The sequence below is a fragment of the Asterias rubens genome, chromosome 10 (genome assembly GCF_902459465.1).
Source record: "Asterias rubens chromosome 10, eAstRub1.3, whole genome shotgun sequence".
Taxonomy (NCBI): domain Eukaryota; kingdom Metazoa; phylum Echinodermata; class Asteroidea; order Forcipulatida; family Asteriidae; genus Asterias; species Asterias rubens.
The window spans coordinates 2,647,126-2,668,002 of NC_047071.1; the positions used below are offsets into that span (position 1 = coordinate 2,647,126).

The following is a 20,877-nucleotide window of genomic DNA, read 5'->3' on the forward strand; positions in this document are numbered from 1 at the left end:
TTTATTTGTTAAAGTTTGGCTCGCAAAATGGCTCCATCTTTTCGAAATACATTCAATCGAGAAAAAAACATGCAAAACCTTTGGAGTCATATTTATGACAGCAGGCCTAATGTATTTGATTTAATATCTTTCTCCAATTTCAGGTGATTATTAAAAGTGTTATGATGACCTCTCGTGTCGGATTCGAAACCAACTACTTTGCAAACACAGAGTTCGGAATACTTGTATTTCTTAAACCGAGAAATAATACTTTTATTTTCGCTACGTGGGAACACTCAAATGTGCCAGTTTTCGAATGGATGAGTTTCTGTAGACATTTTGTTCTGGCAGTGCACGTGGTATGTATTATAATGCTGAAACTTTAAAATGGAAAATTCAATCTACACGTTTCACTTTTTATGGTATAATTCCAATAATTAGCCTCCGATTTATTCCGTTAATTTTGATGGTCTTCATGGAATAATAGGTGATCTATTTCAAACTTGTACACTTTCGTTTCATTGTGTTCGTGATGTGACCATTATGTGACCGTGACCAGATCCCGCACAATACCGTTTTACTGTGCCATATTAATTCTCAGGAATTAAAATTAAAAGTGAAACTGCTTACTTATTAAAACAATGTTGTTTCTTTCTTTTTTTCGAAACTGTCTTACATCACAAACGTGTCTTGCATTGTACTACAAAATTGTCTTCCGTTTGTACATGGCGTTAAAAAAAAACTCTACGAAAACAAAAATAGAATAAAGCTAATTTTTCTTTACAAAATAGTTGGCAAAAATACAAATTGAACGCCGTTGCAGGTTTTGGATAATAGTCATACACTAACCAAAAAGTGTCGTACAAGTCTACACTGTATTAATCTGCCTACGAGACTGAAATGACTGATTGTAAAGTTACACATATTATCACAGCTGTTCAGTATGACTATGACTATTGAATTGATCATGCTTTCCTTTTTCTAGGTCAAAGCTTTTTAGATGCACTTTTCCCAATGTCAAACTCTTGTAGAAATGCCGTTCGGATCTGCGCAAAAGATCACAGGAAAATCATCACCCGGACGCAGTTTCGTTTTTTGAATATAGATTTGCCATCCCCTTTTTTTATAAGGACTCATTATTTTGAATCGATTTAGAAGAACAAAAGTTCTCCATTAAAGGCAGTGGTAATTACTCATTTATTAGCATAAAACGTGACTTTGTAACAAGTAATGAGGAGAGGTTGATAGTATAAAACATTGTGAGAAATTGCTCCCTCTGAAGTGCCATAGTTTTCCAGAAAGAAGTAACTTTCCACGAATTTGATTTCGAGACCTCAGATTTTGAATTTGAGGTATCGAAATCAACCATCTAAACGCAAACACAACTTTGTGTTATCAAGGGTGTTTTTTCTTTCCTTATTTTCTCGCAACTTCAACGACCGATTAAGCTCAGATTTTCACAGGTTTGTTATTTTATGTATGTTGAGATACACCAAGTGAGAAGACTGGTCTTTGACAATTACCAATAGTGTCCACTGTCTTTAAAGGCACCTGGAAATATAATTTTTTTTTTCAAACATTAGAGTATATACTCCTGAACAATAAAATAATTTGTTGAGTAATTGTTTTTAACGATTTATAAGTTTAAAAAATTAAATAAAGTTGTGTGGGGGTGACTCCGCCTACCCCTTTTGTGACGTCAATCGAGGAAGCCTTTGCCTCGATCGAACATCGAACACACGTACGGGCAAGTGCATTCATAGCCTTGTCCAAGGCTCTTTATGCAAGCACCGGCCCACAGACTGGGCCGGTGCTTGCATAAAGAGCCTTGGACAAGGCTGATCCGGCCTCTTTTTGTAACCTCGTTGATACCTCGCAAAGCCATCTTCGACCCCATGGTATCGTGTGCGCGGTATAGTCTGTGGGCCGGTGCTTGTATAAAGAGCCTTGGACAAGGCTAGTACATTTAAGTCCTAGTCGTTAGTTTGTACGTTTTGAAAAAGTTTTTTTCTTGCATTTTTCCGGCAATGTCGACCAGGTGTATTGCTGCTGGATGCAGCAAAACAACTAAAGATGGTGTCAGTTTGCCAAGTTGTCCGGTCCGACGTCTTTTCCAGCGCTGTGCAGCAAACACTTCATTCGAGCCGTCGTGCTTCGAGAATCCGGAACACACTACACATTTTGACATGAACAGAAAAGTTCTTTTCTAAAATATGACGCCACCCCAATAATTTGTCCAGCTAGTGGGGAAGTCGAAGAAGGTACCTGAAAGACGTGACGAACCTAATGGAGCATTTGCCTAACGTGAAACAAAAATCAGGTATTGTTTCAACTTTGAGGGCATGTTTTTAGCTTGCGCCAAGCATCACTATGTTGTTTTGGCACTTCATGCGATTCATTGCACCTCGATTGACGTCACGAATAGCGCCCTCTCGGGTCGGGCTTTTTTTCAAATTTGTAAATAACATGGAAACTATATTTGTTAAACCTTAGTTAATTGTTTATTCATATTCCACTCATCAAAACACATATTTTAGTGACAAAAGCTTTATTTTGACAAAATACCACTTCCAGGTGACTTTAAAGAGCACTACGACAGTGGCAATTTTGATGTATACCAAAAAAAAGCATTGCGTCCCGGGCAGATTCTGTCCACTAACTACTATTATAAGCATGCGCTGAAGGGGAATGATTTACAAGATGGCGCTTTCACTGAAGTTTGTGGAAGACCCACCGTAATGGGGGGAAGAATCCGGGGGGGGGGGGGCACAATCTCCCGCCACCTTTTACACCGCGGAAATCTGCTCTCACCACCCTAGGAATCAGGTACGTCGCCAATGAGCGCCATATTAAAGCGAAGAATTTTGTGATGAGCAGTGTCAAGAAATTTAGTCCTGTGTTGGTCTTCTGCCAACAGGAAATGAACAAAAAAGTTGAATATGTTTTACGATGAAAACAGAGATGAATCGGTCTCAATTACCACATTCCTTTATGAGGATTTATACCACCGGGTTGTTCCTGCGGGTCACGTGTAGCCTTTCAGTGGTATGCTACCGAGTAGAAGTCTAAACCCCATCTGTAGTCTGGTTTTGTGGTAAAATTTTTGAAAAGATAAAATAATTCCGCGACGGACGTTAAATTCCATCTACCCTTTTAAAAACAAACCGCAAAACACGATCTGTTGGATTTTTGCCAACGAAAGAGGTATTTTTTACGGATAGCTTCCAAGATCCATTTCAGTTCCCATGAAGTCTAAATCTGGACTTGTCTTTGTTAAAACGTGATAAATGGAATGTCACTATGTTTAACAACAAAAGGCTAGAGTGGGGCACGGAATGTTGTGAGGTGTAGGTTTCAATCTGGGGAGTGATGCAAGCATGTTTAGTGTTGTGATTACGTCAGCATAGTTGTAAACAGCGAAACTTGGGCAGCAGGCTGTGTCCAAATTGGCGCGATGGTTACCGTACCAACCAGATCACATGCACTTATTTGCTTACTTGTATTCTAGTAACTTTTGCTAAGCGCAAACTTTGTGAGCAAATAATAAAATAAATTTAAAAAAACTTGTCAGATAAAAGCATAAAGATGGAGACTGGTTTCAAATACTTCTGACCAGAAGCTTTGTATTCCTCTCTCGAAGCACACCCCACAATTAGGGTGTTTTTTCTTTCATCATTTTCTTGTATTGCCAATTTAATCAAAATTTTTACAGGGTTGTTATTTTATACCAAGTGAGAATACTGGTTTTTGATATTACCAAACGCGTTCAGAGTCTTTAAAGTTAAACATCATTAGAGGACAACCGCAACCGGCAGTGTCACTAATGTGCCCTCGTAATTTTTGCTCGGTGTTTTTAACATTGTTGCCCGTTGTGTCACTTAGTCACTTTTCACGAAAAGGCAACTCTTTTTTGCTATAATCGGTTTGGATGTTAGTGACATCAACATTATCAACTTTCAAGTAAAATCGTAACTTTTTATAATGATTTACACTAATTGTTACATTGTATTACATACTGGCACTGGGCACCAAAAAGACTATTCTTACTCTGTGCCCTTTTTAGTTTTCATAAAGAGACAATGTGTGACCTAGATAAATTTTAGTTTTCACGAACAGGCAATCGTTGATTTTGCTGAAAAAAATTAACCCATAACAAAAATCTTCTGACCGTTTTTCATTTTCTTCACACCGCAAAAAAAACCAAGGAAATAATTTTGTTTAGGCATATTATTATTTGCTGTGAAGCCTACAAAAAACAAATTTACGTGCGATAATCACCTATGCATACAGCCATGGTGGAAACTCAAATTTTTAACACCCTTTCGACCAATAATCAGTGCCAATAATGTTCTATGTTGTCTGGAGACTAAAAACTGTTCTGTCTGCACTGTTCACACACACCCCATACCATGCATGTTTCGGCTGATGCAATACTCCGTGTTGTATGTAGCGATGAAAGCTAGCTACCTCCATGGTTGTAGGTATATACTTGACCGCGCAGTGAACGTTGCGCGTACCGGCTAATTTGCCTCAACCATTATCCAGACGGGTAAAGAAAACAAAACCACGTGGTCATATAAAGAAGGGAGAGTTGACAAAAACTTCAGTGAAACTAAATGAAATTGATTCAGAATTATGCTAATATCACATTATAACAATTTAGATTATTATTCACTACTTGTTAAGTTTCATGGCTTAAACATGAACTCGTATAAGGCTTACGATACAACTAATTTGGAATGTAACCACCCTCTGATTAAAATGGAATGCTCCGGCAACCAATGAATGAATGAAAATTCGCCGGTTTGTGTGAATGTAAACAGAACCGCTTTTACTATACACCGGCTAGTATTTCTCTTTCGCGCCACAAGATTGAGTCGAGTTTTGATAGTAGCCCTCAGTGCTTTTAGACTTTTGATGAGCCTGTAAACATTAACATAAACGAATATTGTTGATTGTCGAGGATCCTAAATAACGAGAAAAAAACCGGACGATAATTACAAACGTGGAGGAAGATTCTCAAGGAGTTTGACGACAGATCTGGCGATTATTTTTTCGTGGAAAACCGGTAAGTAGTTTTCTTCTGTACGTTCGTGCCTTTGTATGTTACGCTCCGACACATTTAAGGAATGTTTAGGGTGTGCCTTGTTTAACTTTGGGGTCGTTTACATGACACTATTTGTTGTCAACCTGAGTGAAATTTTATCAAGTTTACCTGACATACATGAAGGTGTGATTGCTTGATCTCTAAAACCAGTAGGCCATACCCACCTCCCCGTATTCCATCGGTGAAAATATAAACGATGATTTGTTGGGAAGGGCAAGAAACGCAAGCAACATATATTCGCTGAAGATTTCAACATCAATCATTGCTGGCTAACGTAACATGTTCCCTTTCTTGCGGTCCTACTATATTTACTAAACGCAAAGCTATCGTTGCTTAATTATTGCTCACAATAATAATATCTCATTTGCTCAACTCACAGTGTTTCGAGTGCCATATTGCATTGAGGACAACAAGCTGAATCAAACAGCGTGGGTGTCTGTGAAGCTAGGCGGGGTTTGCAAGAGCGGGTCGTCAGAATGGAGAACATTTTACTACCCGCAGTCGTATTCGTATTATTAAGCAGTTGTACATCACAGGCCAAAGGTGAGTCTTTACGTTAAACACCTATAAACTAAATATCAACCACCCTCCTATCCCCTCCCCCCTAATAAATAAATGATAATGTTTAAAGAGCGTCATTTAGTGGGGTACTCATGCCGTAGTTTATGATTCATACTGCGTGCCAATTACACACAACATTCACCCTTTTGATTGAAATGAAACCTTTTCAAATGTGCCCATCCCCTGTAAAAGTATAGTGGGCAAAATATGCAACCATTTTCCGATAATGTCGTCGCAGATAGCACAAATTGTTATCTCCCATGACCCGTATTTTTGTTATGTTTATAAAACAACTTGCAACGCGAACACCCTTTCGGAACCCTTACAACGTATCCATATCCGAGTATTTATGTTCATTCATGATGGATCGGCAAAACTGAAACTCAATTCTGTTTTGTAAGCACGGTGGCGCATGAACACAAAATATGCAGATTTTTTTGTTCTTCTGAACCTGAAACTGATAGTAAAACCTATAAAAAAAATCATCACTTACTAAAGAAAAATTATCTAGAAATTCCCCTGTCTGTTTCCAATGAATTATTCTTAGCACAATATTGGGAGGTCTTCCTGAACAAAAATTATACAAATACAATGATAGCTGTTTTCGTTTGATAAGGCCATGGCACAAATCGTGTGAAGATTTCACCTGAGCCTATAAATAAATTCTTGTTTTCTTCAATTCATTCATGAACATGTGCAACTAGGCCTTACTAGTAGTAGGCAGTACTGGTACTAGTAGACTAGTATTCTTAAACTTGTGCAAGTTGTAGTGTAAATTCTGAGCCAGTATGATAACAACAACAACAATGCTTTGTCCAGTCAGTTTTTAACTCTAGGATGGGAGGGGTGGGTGTGTTCTCATCGAAACATAATAAACGCTGGTATGGGACTACTTTGTTTATGAGTCCTGTGTTGTGCACACTTCCGGCAAAGGGCTCAATGAAAAACCGCATTTCGATTTTCATTAATTACAGCTTCTATTTTTATTAATAAATTACAGCTTCTTTCCAGGAGTTTCCCGCGAAAAAATACAGAGATTCGGCGTATCCGAGCTATTTGACCGCAAATGTTGTCATCCGGTTAGCGCATGATGCTCCATAACTTGCATCATGTTCGTGACCATACCATTTTCTTGGAGGGGAGGCAAATGTAGCTCTCTTTCGAGTGGGTCCCTTCGAAAAGCGCATGTCCAGTTCTTTTTCACCTTAAAATGCCTAAAATTACACCTTGGGGATGTTATCATTAACCACTTACTAATGTAAGTGTTAATTGTCAAAACAAAGTGATTGTTTACATTCCGAAAATAGTCCACCCACGCCCAATGTTTGTACACAAACCCCTGTGAATGTAAGTGGACTGCTCCTCATGCGTGTGTTATGTTTTTCCAAGGATCAATAACAAAGCGCGCGCTTTTATATTGGTTTGACGTAACCACAGCAAATGCTACTCTGGGAGCGAATTCATTTTACTCTTCTCTTGGCTGGTTCCAATAAGCACAGATGGTTGAACTACGTTCATCTCTATATATTAATAGAGATCAAGGGTTGAATACCAGTGACGTACATATTTCCCCAAAACAGACGCATAATAAATATACACAAAAAAACGAAGATTTTTCCTGGAGAAGTTTTGTTAAATTTTCCATTTAAACGCCCGAACTAGTTCAATACATTGTTCTGGAAAACATTGTGGGAAAAATAGTATCTCTTCCTTGAATTGATTTAAATTTTGCATTCGTTGGCGTTTTTAATGTATATTCTTAATAATAGCTTACATGTTTTCGTTTTAGTTTTCTGCTGTCGAAATGTACATACATATTTACGTTTGTTTTGTTTTAATCATTTTAAAGAAAGGGGATACACATGCAGAACGGGGAAACGCTCAGTTTGTGCTTGGGGACAAAACTCCGCAACAAAAAACAAAACTCAATAGTCATTGGTACTTATTGGTCAAGTCAATGGTAATCCTTTATACAGATCATTCTTTATTCCACCCTCCACATTTGACTTTGTTAACACCAATGGTGAGGAAATATTGTAGCTCTTACCATAACACCAAGTTCACTGATTGTGTTCATCCAATAAAGCTAATGCCCTTGGCAGATATTATTCATGTATAACCTTTTCATGCCATTGCAAAAAGCCTTCAAAAAGTAGTGTGTTCATTTTAACCTTCCAAAAAATAATTGGAATAAAAATTACAGGAAGTTGTTAACGTTTGAGATACTTATTGTTCCCTTGATGCTTTTTATCTCTTCTGAACTTGAAAGAATACGTTATTCAAAGGCATCATTATTCAACAAGAACGTCAAAAGTAAATAAGCCGTGGGTATCTTTTGAAATTGGAGCCCCCATTCAAGCCATTTACTGCAAATCTTGGAAACGAAACATCGTTTCTGCAAATTTGCATATATAGGGTTTAACACACACACTAGCAAAATCATGGCAAACTTCCGAAGCACATATTTTGTCATTGTCCATCTTGTGGCATCAACAATTAAAATATGATGCGTCTCGAACATTTAGAAAACGCAGTCCTAATGCAGCATCACACCATTTTTGGATGAGCTTAAGGAAGCGCCCTTGTGGGTTTTTTCACCAATGTAACAATAAACCCCACAAAGTTTGAACAGTTTTTTTTTTGGTTTTTTTAACACATAAACCTGTTCTAAAAAATATTTAAATAATATACAACAATTACCATTGAAAGGGGCCTACGTTTGTTCCTAGTAATCTAGTAGATCTTATACGCAACACACTAGCCCACAAACGTCACTGTTACCTCAATTACGTTAATGATTTGTGAATGCAAATTATCGAATTTTTAGTTCCACTCTTTTGCTTAAAATTCATTCATTTAAATTCCGCAATAATCAATGATCCTATTTACGTCACGATATTTGTTCTTTTTATAGACACTTCAAAACAACATATGTTTTGTTTACAACAAATTCCACAGCTGTCCGTACCTTTTATTCATATTTAAATAAATACTTGGGGTTTTTCTTCTTCTTGAATCCATTCATGGGGATCACAATAGTCATGTTTGATAATTAAACTGTTATAATAATTACATACTAATTTTAAAGGTATGATGAAAACCCGATGATGTTTTGGAAAAAGTGAATTTCAACAAAATTCCTCTCGTTTTCAGAATATTAAGACCGCTAATATTAGGGCTAGATAGTTAGCTCTGTTTTTGGTAGGATTAAATGAGAATACGCTACTTTCCATTTTGTTTTCGAAGATTAATAAACAGTTAAAGATGGTCTCCAGTGACAAATTCGGTTTTGTAATCCACTCGTTCTCCGATAGATATAGAATCCTCATGATATGGGGAAAGATAACAAAACTCTCTGTAACCTCACTTTATGTTGGTTTAAAGTGACACGATGATTGATACCCTTGCTATGCAATAATGTGTCAAAATAAATAAAAGTCAGATGACGTCTCATTGCAAATGATCTGCTTAATGTTTCTACAAAAAAATGTTCAGCTCACTCCCAACTATGATGATAATTCAATCAAAACAGCTTTGAACTTGATATTTGGACTGGCACGAACATTTCTGTATGGGATGTACCAACAGACCTTTCTGTGCGTTTCCAATTCGATTATTTCATCGTCGGTTTACCTCTAAGATGGCGGCTGGATGACGTCATGCATAAGATCTATTGCCTTTCTTATATCAAATGTATGTCTGTCGCATCATGCAATGATGTATATATACAAAAATTAACCTTTAGTTATTTGTTCCTTTGATTTTGTTAAAACTTCAACAGAGATACCAAGTACTGGTCAGCAATCGCAATGTGTAAGCGGGACATACATGATGGTGTCTCACCCGGACGAGGGACACCGTTGCGTCGCAGACTGCGGCCCGGGGAACTACGGGGACACGGTCACTAAGGCCTGCCAGCAGTGTGACTCGGTGTGCCTCACGTGCGTTGAATCTCCCACTAAATGCACGAGCTGCTCAGAGCCAAACTTTCTGCTTGGAAATGGGTAAATAATGTTCATGCTCTTTTTAGAAAAGCTTAAAATCTTAAAAGATTGTTGTGGCAAAGTTAAGAGTTCAATCATTAATTGTTTAGGAGCGGTCCCATCATAGAACCTATGATGATATTACCTAAAGGTTATACTAAAACTGCTCTATCAAGACACATCAGAACCGTCGCAAAAAAAAATCACCATAAACTGCGACACGCATGACTGGGTTCATCCCTTTCGGTTTTATACATTATTTTGTTAACATTTCATTTTGGACAAAATAGACCCCCCCCCTTGCATATGACGTCACAAGCTCAAACTGTGGCAAATGAGGTCCTGTCATTGGTTGAGAGTTGAGCGTGACGCGTACACGTTTTCATTGTTTGACAACCAGCAGCAATAAGCCGTTTTGAGATACGGTGATCACATTCATGTGACACTATTAGGTTTGGGTAAAAACATGTCTGTATACAAAAACACCCAAACCAAACAATGCACTCCTACAGTATCTGTCATACCTCAAAAAGGCCAATGGCGGCCTATACAAGGGGTCTATTTTAATAAACTGTCAATGAAATGCATCCTGAGTTCACTTAAAACTAACGATATATCAATTTAACTATGTTGTCAACCTAAATGTTCTATTAAACCGTGGTATTAAATTGATCAGAGCAAAATGAAGTGTGAAGTTGCCCCACATTAACTCATTAAAAACACACATCGTGATGTCAGAGTTAGAGATTCCTGTGAAAGCATGTTCGCATTTTTGTCACCGTGCGCAAGGTGCAAAGAATTGTGACGTCAACTAATTGTGTTATCGATAGCCTTTTATTTCGATGGAATTTCAAACTACAGAACCTATGGATTTGACTCTCAGGGAGAGAATGATGCCGTCAATGAAATGTGCAAATACATATGGTGTGTGTAGCTGGAAATGTTCTCATGGATTTTGGGGTGGGGCTAAAAGTAATAGCTTTTGTTGAATTCACTCATGACTATAGAAGTTTATGTTTGGTGTCGGTATAATTCTAATAAGACATTTTCAAGGCGTAAGAAGTCTGGAAAATCTGGGCTAGATTTCACAAAACGCTAAGATTTATCATAAGATGGGATAGCAATATTGCCATAGTGGTTTGTATTGGGACATCACATTCTGCTTTAGCATTTAGGGTGATACAAAGTTAAGATCAATCTTTGCTCTTTGAAAACAATCAGACTGCTTCAAATCTGTACAATAATAAGGTCAAAAGATTGTAATTACATACGGTATGTTTCTTCGGTTAACAAGCAAGATTGAATGAGTTCCTCCAGTCTACCACTTACTGACCTACTTATACGACTAACCGTCAAAAAACCATTATCACCAATTCATTATATGATGCAATTAGATCTGATACAATTCACTTATGGTAATGCATTAGTTTCTTTGGAACCAGATTCCGGTAACTCAAGGATGCGAAGTGCGCTACGTGTGCACGGCGTGCAAGACGTGGGTGGGTGTATGCCTATAGCACTAATTAAAGGCAGGGTATACATTATGGTAATAATAATTGTCAAAGACCATGGCCTCACCCGGTGTACCATAATATCCAAACTATGCATAAAGATAACAACAAACCTGTTTGGGGCTCAAGTGGTCATCGAAGTTGCAATGGCAAATGCAAGAAAATAGTGAACGAAGAAGAAAACGCACTGGTTGTAATGGAACTGTATGCTTTGAAATGTCTGAGAAAGACTTCAACTTGAAACCTTTCTCAAATTCAAATATTTGGGTAGAAATTACTTCTTTGATCTATTACTTCAAATTAATGGTGTCGTTTCTAACAAGGTTTGAAATATCAACGGCTAAACAGTTTTTATGTTCATTAATTTTTAGAGTGATAACCAATAATGTACACTCCCTTTAAAGAGACAGATTTTTATAAATAGCGAGATGTTATAAGGAAGGTTGTCGTAGCTCCTAAAATAGACTAATTAATTACATATAAACTGCATTAGCTTTTGTAGCGTCTGGTGAAGTTGTTGTTGCTACAAAAGCTTATGCAGTTTTTAATGTAAGTTCAGTAAGTTCTACCATTTCATTCCTAGTTAAATGAGTACTGAGAAGAAAGTCGAAGAATTGTACTGACTTATATAATTATTACGTGTATAATCAGACAGCTTTCAGATTGAAACAAATCGGATTTGTCTGTTTGTTTGTTTGTCTGTTTGTCTGTGTTTTTGCTTTTGTTTTAAGATATCGACTTTGATTTGTCTGCATTTCCGCTTTCTAAATGTGGATTTCTACGTTAAACCACGTGCGCGCACCTAAAGCCCGCCACAAACACATGACGCGCATCAATAACCCATTTGCAGCATTTTCCTCTCAACATTGATAACGATCCATCCATGAACAGACGACAGGGAACAAAAAACGGCGGTGGAGGAAACCGACCGCGTGACGTCAAGACTGCTCTCTCGTCCCGTGACTACATGACGTCATAGCGAGAACAAGAAAATACTACATCAATGATTGACTGTCGTCTGAGAATGAGGACGTGATTTGTTTTTACCCTACGGCCATTGCCTATCATGGTAGTTGATTGCAACTGTATTTGTACGAATGCGAAAGATGCCACGTAATGTTAGAACAATAGTACATCAATATAAAACAAAATGGCCGTGTTAGTCAGATTAAGGAATGTGTAGGTTTAAAGTCGCATAAAAACTGCAAAAGGTTTTGTTGACATAGTTATTGCATACGAAAGCTTATGCAATTGTCTTATGTAATTAATTAGCCTTTACAAGTGCTACCACTGCCCTTTAATGTTACATAAGTAAACTTCAATTTTTTTTAATTACAAAGTAGTACAAATCAATACTTACTTTCTTCTTTTCTGTTTCGTTGGGGGGGGGGGGGGGTCGGGGTTGTATGTGTCCAACTGACTTACCGAGTACCATTGATGACGTTTTGATCGGTCATGACGTTTTGTAGCCAGTTGACGTCCTTAGCTTCAGGACTACAACGCAACCATGAAGATCAAGTGTGGGCAGTTAAAGTGTAGGATATCACGGGATGGATGTCTGGCTGGGGCTCGCCACGGAAGTCCCGCCTGCATAGACTGTCTTGAGTTAATACAGGCATTAGAAGAAAAAAAGATTTTGTATCATGAGCAGGTTTTCTTTTACTTGCGAACTAACACGGTCGCCCATTTATGGGAGTCAAAAATTTGACTCCCATAAATTGCCGACCGTGTTTGTCGACGAGGTAAAAGGAAAACCACGCAATTTCGAATGATACTTGTGTGGATCATTATATTCTACTTTTAAAATATCTTTCTAATCATATGCATTTTATAACAAACGGTTACAAACGCTTTTCAAAGATCATCTCGACCGAACCAAGGCAACGTGTTCCTTTAATAAACATTCCCACTCTTTTTGCGTTTAATTTCCAGGTATATGACCTGTAAACAAACGTTATCATATTCCACTGGCACATTCTGGCACGCTCCCGGCCCAATCGCGGCCATTTTGTAAAGACTGTCTTGAGTCAATACAGGCATAACAGAACAATAAAGATTTGGTATCATGAGCAGTGAGCATTATTTTAAAAAACACCTTCCCACTCTTGTTACGGCGATTTTTAAGGTAAATGACCTATACACAAACGTTGTCACATTCCTGACACAACTGGCACAATCCCGCCCATAGACACATAGTCTTGAGCCAATACAGGCATAATAACATAATACAGATTTGGTACATGAGAAGTGAGGTTTAAATAACATTCCCACTCTTTTCACGGCGAATTTTAAGGTACTTGACCTGTACACAAACATTGTCACGCTATACTTGAACATTCTGCCGGCATAATCCCGGCCATTTTTGTCTCGTTGGGCCTTCGGCCAAGATCAATGTTTCTCTATATTGCACAAAAAGACAGTCTGCGCTGCAGTTGAGGTTAAGAATATTGAGGGGGGAGCGGGGGAGGGTAGGTTTAATGTCACGTACATGTAGCCCAAGAATTTTATTTTGACCGGGATTGAAACAACAAAATAAATAGATAGATAACATCTACACTATTCCTCACTGGGGAAATTTTAACGGCATTGACAAAGAACTTTGTATATACAAATGCAATTCAAATGGTAATAAATGAAAGGATAGCAATAAAAAAGACACACACACACACAATAATAATTGTAACAAGGATGTCCTATTAAAGTTTTCAGATTATTTGTGTATTATTTTAACAGTTCTTTTAACACTTAACTGTTAGGTTTTGAGTGTCGATGTAATAGTAATAATGCATAAATAATATACAGTTTTTGAAGTTTGACTTTCAAAAAGCAATAATAATGGTTTTTTTAAGATTGTCAGTGTATGACATTTGGCAATTTTGACGATTCAAATGCGTTATGTGAGTGGTTTCATGGGTGAGCCAATAAGAACAGATCGTCGTAGGCGCATTTCAAGACTCTCCGTTTTTCACTGAACACCCTGTGCAGGTGTGTAAAGGACTGTGGAAGCAAGTTTTCTCGTGGACCGGCTCGAAGTAGACTACGGTTGGCGGGAGGAGCTGATAAGTTTGAAGGACGAGTGGAGATACTGCACGAGGGAGCTTGGGGAACGATTTGTGATGATGACTGGGACATTCTCGATGCTAATGTGGTTTGCAATGAGCTGCAGTTTGGTAGTACGTAGCTTTTGAAATTGTTTTCGTAAATTTATTTTTTTTCCAGCACATTTTAATGATGTTGTTTATTAATGCTGCTTGGAAACAAAATGGTCAACCTTGCTCATAATTGCCATAAGAAGTAACCACACGTGTGATTTAATGTGACTCATACCCTACTCAAAAGAGAGATTTCCACATGATGTTACCGCAAAACTCACATAATCAACGGACCGGGGTTACTAATTATGTTTTAAGAGCTTTTCGAAAATGAAACTCGTTTGTATATTGAATGACTTTTTACATACTGATCAAAGAAAATAAATCATCTTTTTGTTGTCTTACCGTCAAAGAACAAAATATGAATGTTGTTGCAAATCAAAGTACATTTGTGTTGCGGTAACACCATTGTAATTATCTATATACTTGCTTGGTAGATTATGTTCTTTCGAGAATTTGTCTTGCTGTATTATTAGTATTATGAATGGCCACTTGATAGATTGGTCTGCGGTCCTTGATCAGACGAATGTTTCGATTTTCTCAATCAATTTCTCCTTATCGATTTATAAATAGGTTCCGCTCGGGAAGCTCTGAGCATTTCTAAAACGACGTTTGGCTTAGCGTCATCTCGGATGCCAATTCACTTGGATGATTTGAAGTGCCGAGGTGTGGAGTCCAAACTGGACTTCTGTCCGCATCTTGCTTGGGGAAGACACAACTGCGCTCACAATGAAGATGCTGGTAAGTGGCGTGTGACTTATTTGGGAAAGTTCCAGTAGATTAAATAATATTGAAAAGCAGGGAAGGTTTGTTTAAATTATTTGCTCATTGTATTTATTTGATACAATGTTGTATAGATTGAATAAAGAAGGCTATTATTTTATTAATGTATTTAATTATTTATTCGTTTTATTTATTATTCTAAATATATTTTATAGTGATTTGTTTGTTATCTGCTCTCGTTTACTTCACACAAAAAACCGCCATTAATTTTGTTTCATGTATGGCCTATATTATACTAATTAATTTATTTTTATTTTATTGTTATATTATATATCTTTTGTTTGCTTATCTGTTTATTGGTTCAGTTCGTTTACAAATCATTATATTATTTTAGTCATTATTATTTACATTTCCTCGCGTTGATTGATTGTCACACCGACCAGTTCCTCCAACCCAATTCGACATAAAAACATTGTTTTAAACGATCATTCTGAAAAGAATAACTTACTTGTTGCAATCATAACAATCCACAAACAATCTTCTACCACTCCGATTTTTTCAGCGATACCTCAAACACGCTACCACCTTATGGAAGGAAATATTCGTAGTTAGTTTACCATTATAATCTGCATTGATGAAAACAATCAACGATTAAAAAAAACATACGTTCCCTTAAATTTAAATTTTTGCTGGTGCACTTTCTAAAGTTGATGTTTTGATATCTCCAATAGCTGTCCGATGCGCTGGCCCGGACCAGTCCCGTCTCTGTGTGACTTCTTGCGGCGATGGTTTCTACCAAGTTCCCGGTACCAATCGGTGTGAGCTGTGTGACAGCCAGTGCCTCACGTGCACCGATCGCCCATACCTCTGCCTATCTTGCGACGCGCCAAGATTCCTCCAGAAAGACAAATGCGTGGAGAACTGTGGCTCTGGGATGCATGGGAATACACTGAGCAGGACGTGTGAAGCTTGTCATGGAAATTGCAACAATTGTTTTGATGGAGAGACGGATGATGTGTGCTCGAGCTGTAATGATAGGATGTACTTGAAGGGTCAAGTTTGCGTCTTGTCTTGCGATCAACTGGCTAAGAATTTGGCCATCAGACTGGTGGGAGGGGTCACCGAATATGAAGGTCGCGTGGAGGTAAGTCGCATAACTGTTTTCATTTCTTTTGTTTTATGGTGGTTCAGGTATGGAGAGGTTTAGCTGGGGCCAAATACCATACCAATGCTTAACTTATTAGTTATACCAAGTCTGTTAACCGGAATATAGTTACTAGCCAAAATAAGCTATGATGTCATCACTTTTCAAATAAGTCTTGATCACTCCTGTTTCAAAAATGCAAATCTTACCTAAAAACTATAATTAACTTCATTACTTAAATTTTATCAATGTTTCAATCCAAGACAAGTTTGCAATTTTTTTTTTTTTTTTTTTTTTTACATTTCACCAGCTCCACTTATTTAGACTTGTCTGCACCGTGCAGAAATCCGCATTTCTAACTTGTGCTTGTACTCCATGCTTTGACAAACCATAACCACATTTCAGACGGCTGTTTTATGATAAAACTGTCTCGAACATCAAACAGCAGTAAAGTATAACGAATAACAGCCCTTGTCCAACATGGCTGCGCCCGTCAAACAACTTCGGTGAAGCATTCTTCACTTGTTTCTTGTTGCAGAACTTCTTGTTAACATCACAACTAAGTGCACACATGTGGCAGAGTTTGAAGTATTGTAAGCTTTTCGTCAATATGGGCGTTGTGGTTTCTTTGTTTGTAGAATTGTGCTCTATCATTATGAATGAGTCTGACTTTCACTTTTTTGCAGTAACTAAACTCGTGCAGTTTGCACGTTCACGGTTTTTCCTGTGACGTGCATATACTGCATGCGTCTAACTCTGTGCGTTGTTACTTGGTTTGTTTATTTCCCTGACTGCCATTACAAACACATTGAGTTCAATGAGCTTGTCACTCTTGTGTTTTGTGATTTAAACATTGTCTTTGATTTAAATTCTTATTTAACTTATTTTAAGTAGGCCTACACCTATTTTGTATTTGTTTTTATTAATATATTAGACTAATAAAACAAATACAAAATAGTTTTTATAAACATAAAGACAGTGTTAAATACTGTTCTTGTTAGTGAAAACATGGAGGTAGAAATAAATTAGTGAACCTACAAACCTGGATATTAAAAGCTCTGGATTTTCAGCGATGCGTGAAAAAAAAGGTCCCCGATTGCACCCCGAAGATGATAGAAAAGACGCACAGTTTGTAAAGCTCTGTTCCGCGTTGTGCAAAGAAAGTTTTGTGTTCATTTTACCAAACCCATTGATCTAAAAAATTAAATAAATATATAGTACAAATTTTCCTTTTTTTTTGCCAGGTGAACATTAACGGAGTTTGGGGCACAGTGTGTGATGACGAGTGGGATATCAATGATGCTGAGGTTGTGTGTAGAGAGTTGGGGTACGGCTCGGCCCTGGCGGCCGTTACGGCTCCAGGTTTCTCACCAGGAACAGGTTGGTATTCAAATCATTTAGAATTAGAGACAATGAAATCACCAGGAAAATGTACCTTTTTAGAGACCATAGTGCGACCATTCCATGGCAAAATCAGCCTAACACTCCGAGAAAAGCAAGCACTGAGCTGCTTTGCCATGAAGATAAAAGTGTCAAAAGAGGCCAATATTATACGTTGAAATCACACAAACGCCAACACAAACACCATTAGCGCGCGTGTTATAACAAATTTATCTTGCAATTTTACATGCAACACACAAAGTTTAAAATTTCAGAACGTTATTTCAGGACGAACAGCATGCTAGCGCACAAAAATTTTCATGTAATTTTCAGACTTTTATCTGAATTCAGAGTTTTGGAAAAGTGCTATATTTTCTCTAAAATATGCTCTTGAACCTACTTTTCTCACCCTGAATATACTGTTCCCAAAAGCTCCTCGAATCTATGGGTGCGTTCGTTTAGCTTCCCTGGGTCTTCCCCGCGGTGCTCACTCGGGTGAGCCCCTGACAAGAGCTAAACGAACAACCACTCACTGTCTCGTAGTGACGTCATGCACCTTGGGCCAGCCCCGAAGTGACCCACTCCACAGGGCACTGGGGGCTGACCCGGGTGAGCCCATGGAATGACGTCAAAGCTATTCGAACGCTTAACGAACGCACCCTATAACTCCAGGGTTATATCAAACCTGGATCGCTGTTTCAAAGATTTTTTTAGTCAGCAGTTACTCTCGCCCCTGATTTGACAGTAAACAATTTTTTTTTTTTTTTTTTTTTTCCATAGGACCTGTTCTTATGGACTATGTCCAATGTAAAGGCAGCGAGGCGGAGTTGGTTCAATGTGAGCAGAATGATTGGGGCGATAATCAGTGTCGTCACACTGAGGATGCTGGTGTGCGTTGTGAAGGAAGCATGAGCGTCGGTAAGTCACTTTCATTCAACACTTCCACTTTCAATTTTAACATTACAAAAGCTTACAGAGTTCATCGAAATCAAAATGTTACGGTATAATTTTGATGGACCCTGGCCCAGGCCTGGAATTTCATCTTTGAAAGGGCAAGGCCATTTTCAGGGCACTTCCGTTGGAAATCGAAAGTGCAATGGCCTACAGTCCCTTGGTAAAGTATCGAGCATGTGTGTTTTAATTCAAACTGCACTTTTGATGATTTGAGCTCATAGAATTTAGAATGTGTGTAGTGCTTAGTGAATGATTTTCATTGTATGGCAAAGCAAATGGTATTAATTTATTTTTAATTAAGAACCTTGATAAATGAATAAATATAAATTAGAATGTATTAATTGCTACTCAAACTCAACCATTTGCCACTCAATATTAAGATTCTTAGCTGGTATAAATCATGTTCCGTCTAAATGTAGGTATGGTTTTGTTTTTTATTGGTGTGGAGCTGTACGCCTACATCTCCATTTATTCCACTTCGTGGTACTCTCAACGACAAAATTTACTCAGAATTTTCAAATATAAATTTAAAACAATACATTATCATGGATTAGTTTCCCCCTAATTTGATTAAATACCAGTATGAATATTTCCTCTTCTGTTTGAGCTGGATGGATGGGGGACTCTCAATAAAGCATCCAGACATTTGTAAAAATTATTTAAATTGACATTTAATTTGACCCTGACACTGGACGTGTCGATGATTGGATTTGCAGGTAGGTTGGATTTGCAGGTAGAGATATTACCTGGGGGGATGGTAATACCATTGATGGAGGATGTGTACTTTTTGGGTCCGTCTGTTACTTATCTGTCACTGTCTATGTAACATAGCTAGACAAGTTCACCGCTGACTGGTTAGACAGGCTTTAGGGTACAGGCCCCTAAAGTATCATACATGTATATAATAGATCGTTGCGGTACCCGCTGCCAAAACAAAGGATTCAAACTGCCTCTAGCTGCCGGGCAATCTCGGTAGTCTAGTTGGTAAGACACTGCTGTAGAATTGCAAAGGTCGTGGGTTCGAACCCCACCCGAGTAATATGCCTGTGATATTTTTTTTACAGGATTCGGGGGGGGGGGGGGGTGAGGAAGTACTGAGTATACAGTGCTCACACACATCTGTGTATGGGTAAAAACCAAAATTAATAAAGTATCATCATGATCATGCCAGCATGGTATTATTCCTATTGTCCTTTTTTCTGATAATGTTTTTGTGTTTGAATTGTCATTGGATTTTGTGGTTGAGTTTTTTCTGTGACTGAAGTCCTTCCATGCATTCTAAGAAAATGCCACCTAAAAAAATAAAAGAAATACATTGTACACATCGTACTTTAAGTTACAAGAAAAAAACCACAGCAACTGCTGTGGTGCTCTGTGCTTTTGCTGTGGTGCATTTTGCAAAGTTAGTTCCAATACAAATTGAAATTTTTCTCACAGAAGTGCCCCTTCGCTCTGTCCCTTCAAGAACGAAAGTTGATTCCTGAATAAGTCATGTTATCATTCTCATGAGAAAAATCACATGGAGGGTCAAAGTTCAGATTCTATTTGTATACCATGTGTGCATCATTTCCCTATCCAAATAAATCAAGACAAATTTGACAAAAAAAGCAAAGCTTTTTTTCTCTACTGGCTTAAAACCACAACTCTGAGTCCCACCCACGAGCAAAGTTTCCAGCCTGCATCAGTTTGATCAATAACACCATCTGTTACATGAAATGCTGACTGTACACTTTTAGGATGTACACGCTGAGCTGCGGAGCTCTGCTAAGCTGACTGAGTACCGGTTGCCGCATAGCAGGGGTTTGCTCGGTCACTTCACCGGTAACCTGTCCATGAACTCCAGCTGCATCCTCTCTCCGCAGCTTGTGTTTGTAAACAAACGAGAAACAAAAATCCCACGACTGGACTGGGTGGGAACGTGCTCATTATCATCTGGGCGGATAACCCTGAACAGGACAAAAATAATAATTGTTAGTAGAGGGGCAATAAAAAAAAATGAAAAGGATTGATATTAGCTACAAGGCCAAAAGGATAAATATTAGAATGCAGTTGTTGGAAAATTAAGAATGGGTGATTTAACTTGTTGAAAGGAAACTGAAACTATTCGGTTGTAAAATAGGTCGGCATTGTTGAAAACTGACAAAACAATTCCTCACGGTTAAATGGTTGATGAAGGAAGGGTGGCTGCCGCTGCTAACAAACCAAAGAGGAAACAAAAGGCTTGAATTTATGTCTGAAATATTTCCATATGACTTTGCAATTTTCTGTAAATGTGTACAATTGGTATATTTAGAAAGAAGGTAGTTTTTTTTTAAGTGAGGGCGTTGCCAGCAAGCACTTATACTAGAAGGCGCTGATTGTGTGTTTAACAATAATAGTGTCA

General features: G+C 38.0%; 1 protein-coding gene across 2 annotated transcripts in view; it reads left to right on the forward strand.

The window, feature by feature from the left end:
• The first annotated feature begins 4,807 nt into the window (after positions 1–4,807).
• LOC117295484 (scavenger receptor cysteine-rich type 1 protein M130-like) overlaps positions 4,808–20,877 on the forward strand; it is a 60,907-nt gene continuing 44,837 nt past the window's right edge. For both annotated transcript variants that reach the window (XM_033778161.1, XM_033778162.1), the window contains exons 1-8: positions 4,808–5,047; positions 5,466–5,629; positions 9,429–9,651; positions 14,127–14,314; positions 14,867–15,034; positions 15,748–16,160; positions 17,405–17,540; positions 18,321–18,458. In XM_033778161.1, coding sequence (XP_033634052.1) covers positions 5,563–5,629; positions 9,429–9,651; positions 14,127–14,314; positions 14,867–15,034; positions 15,748–16,160; positions 17,405–17,540; positions 18,321–18,458 — 1,333 coding nt within the window. In that variant the 5' untranslated portion in view covers positions 4,808–5,047; positions 5,466–5,562. The remainder of the gene's footprint in view (positions 5,048–5,465; positions 5,630–9,428; positions 9,652–14,126; positions 14,315–14,866; positions 15,035–15,747; positions 16,161–17,404; positions 17,541–18,320; positions 18,459–20,877) is intronic.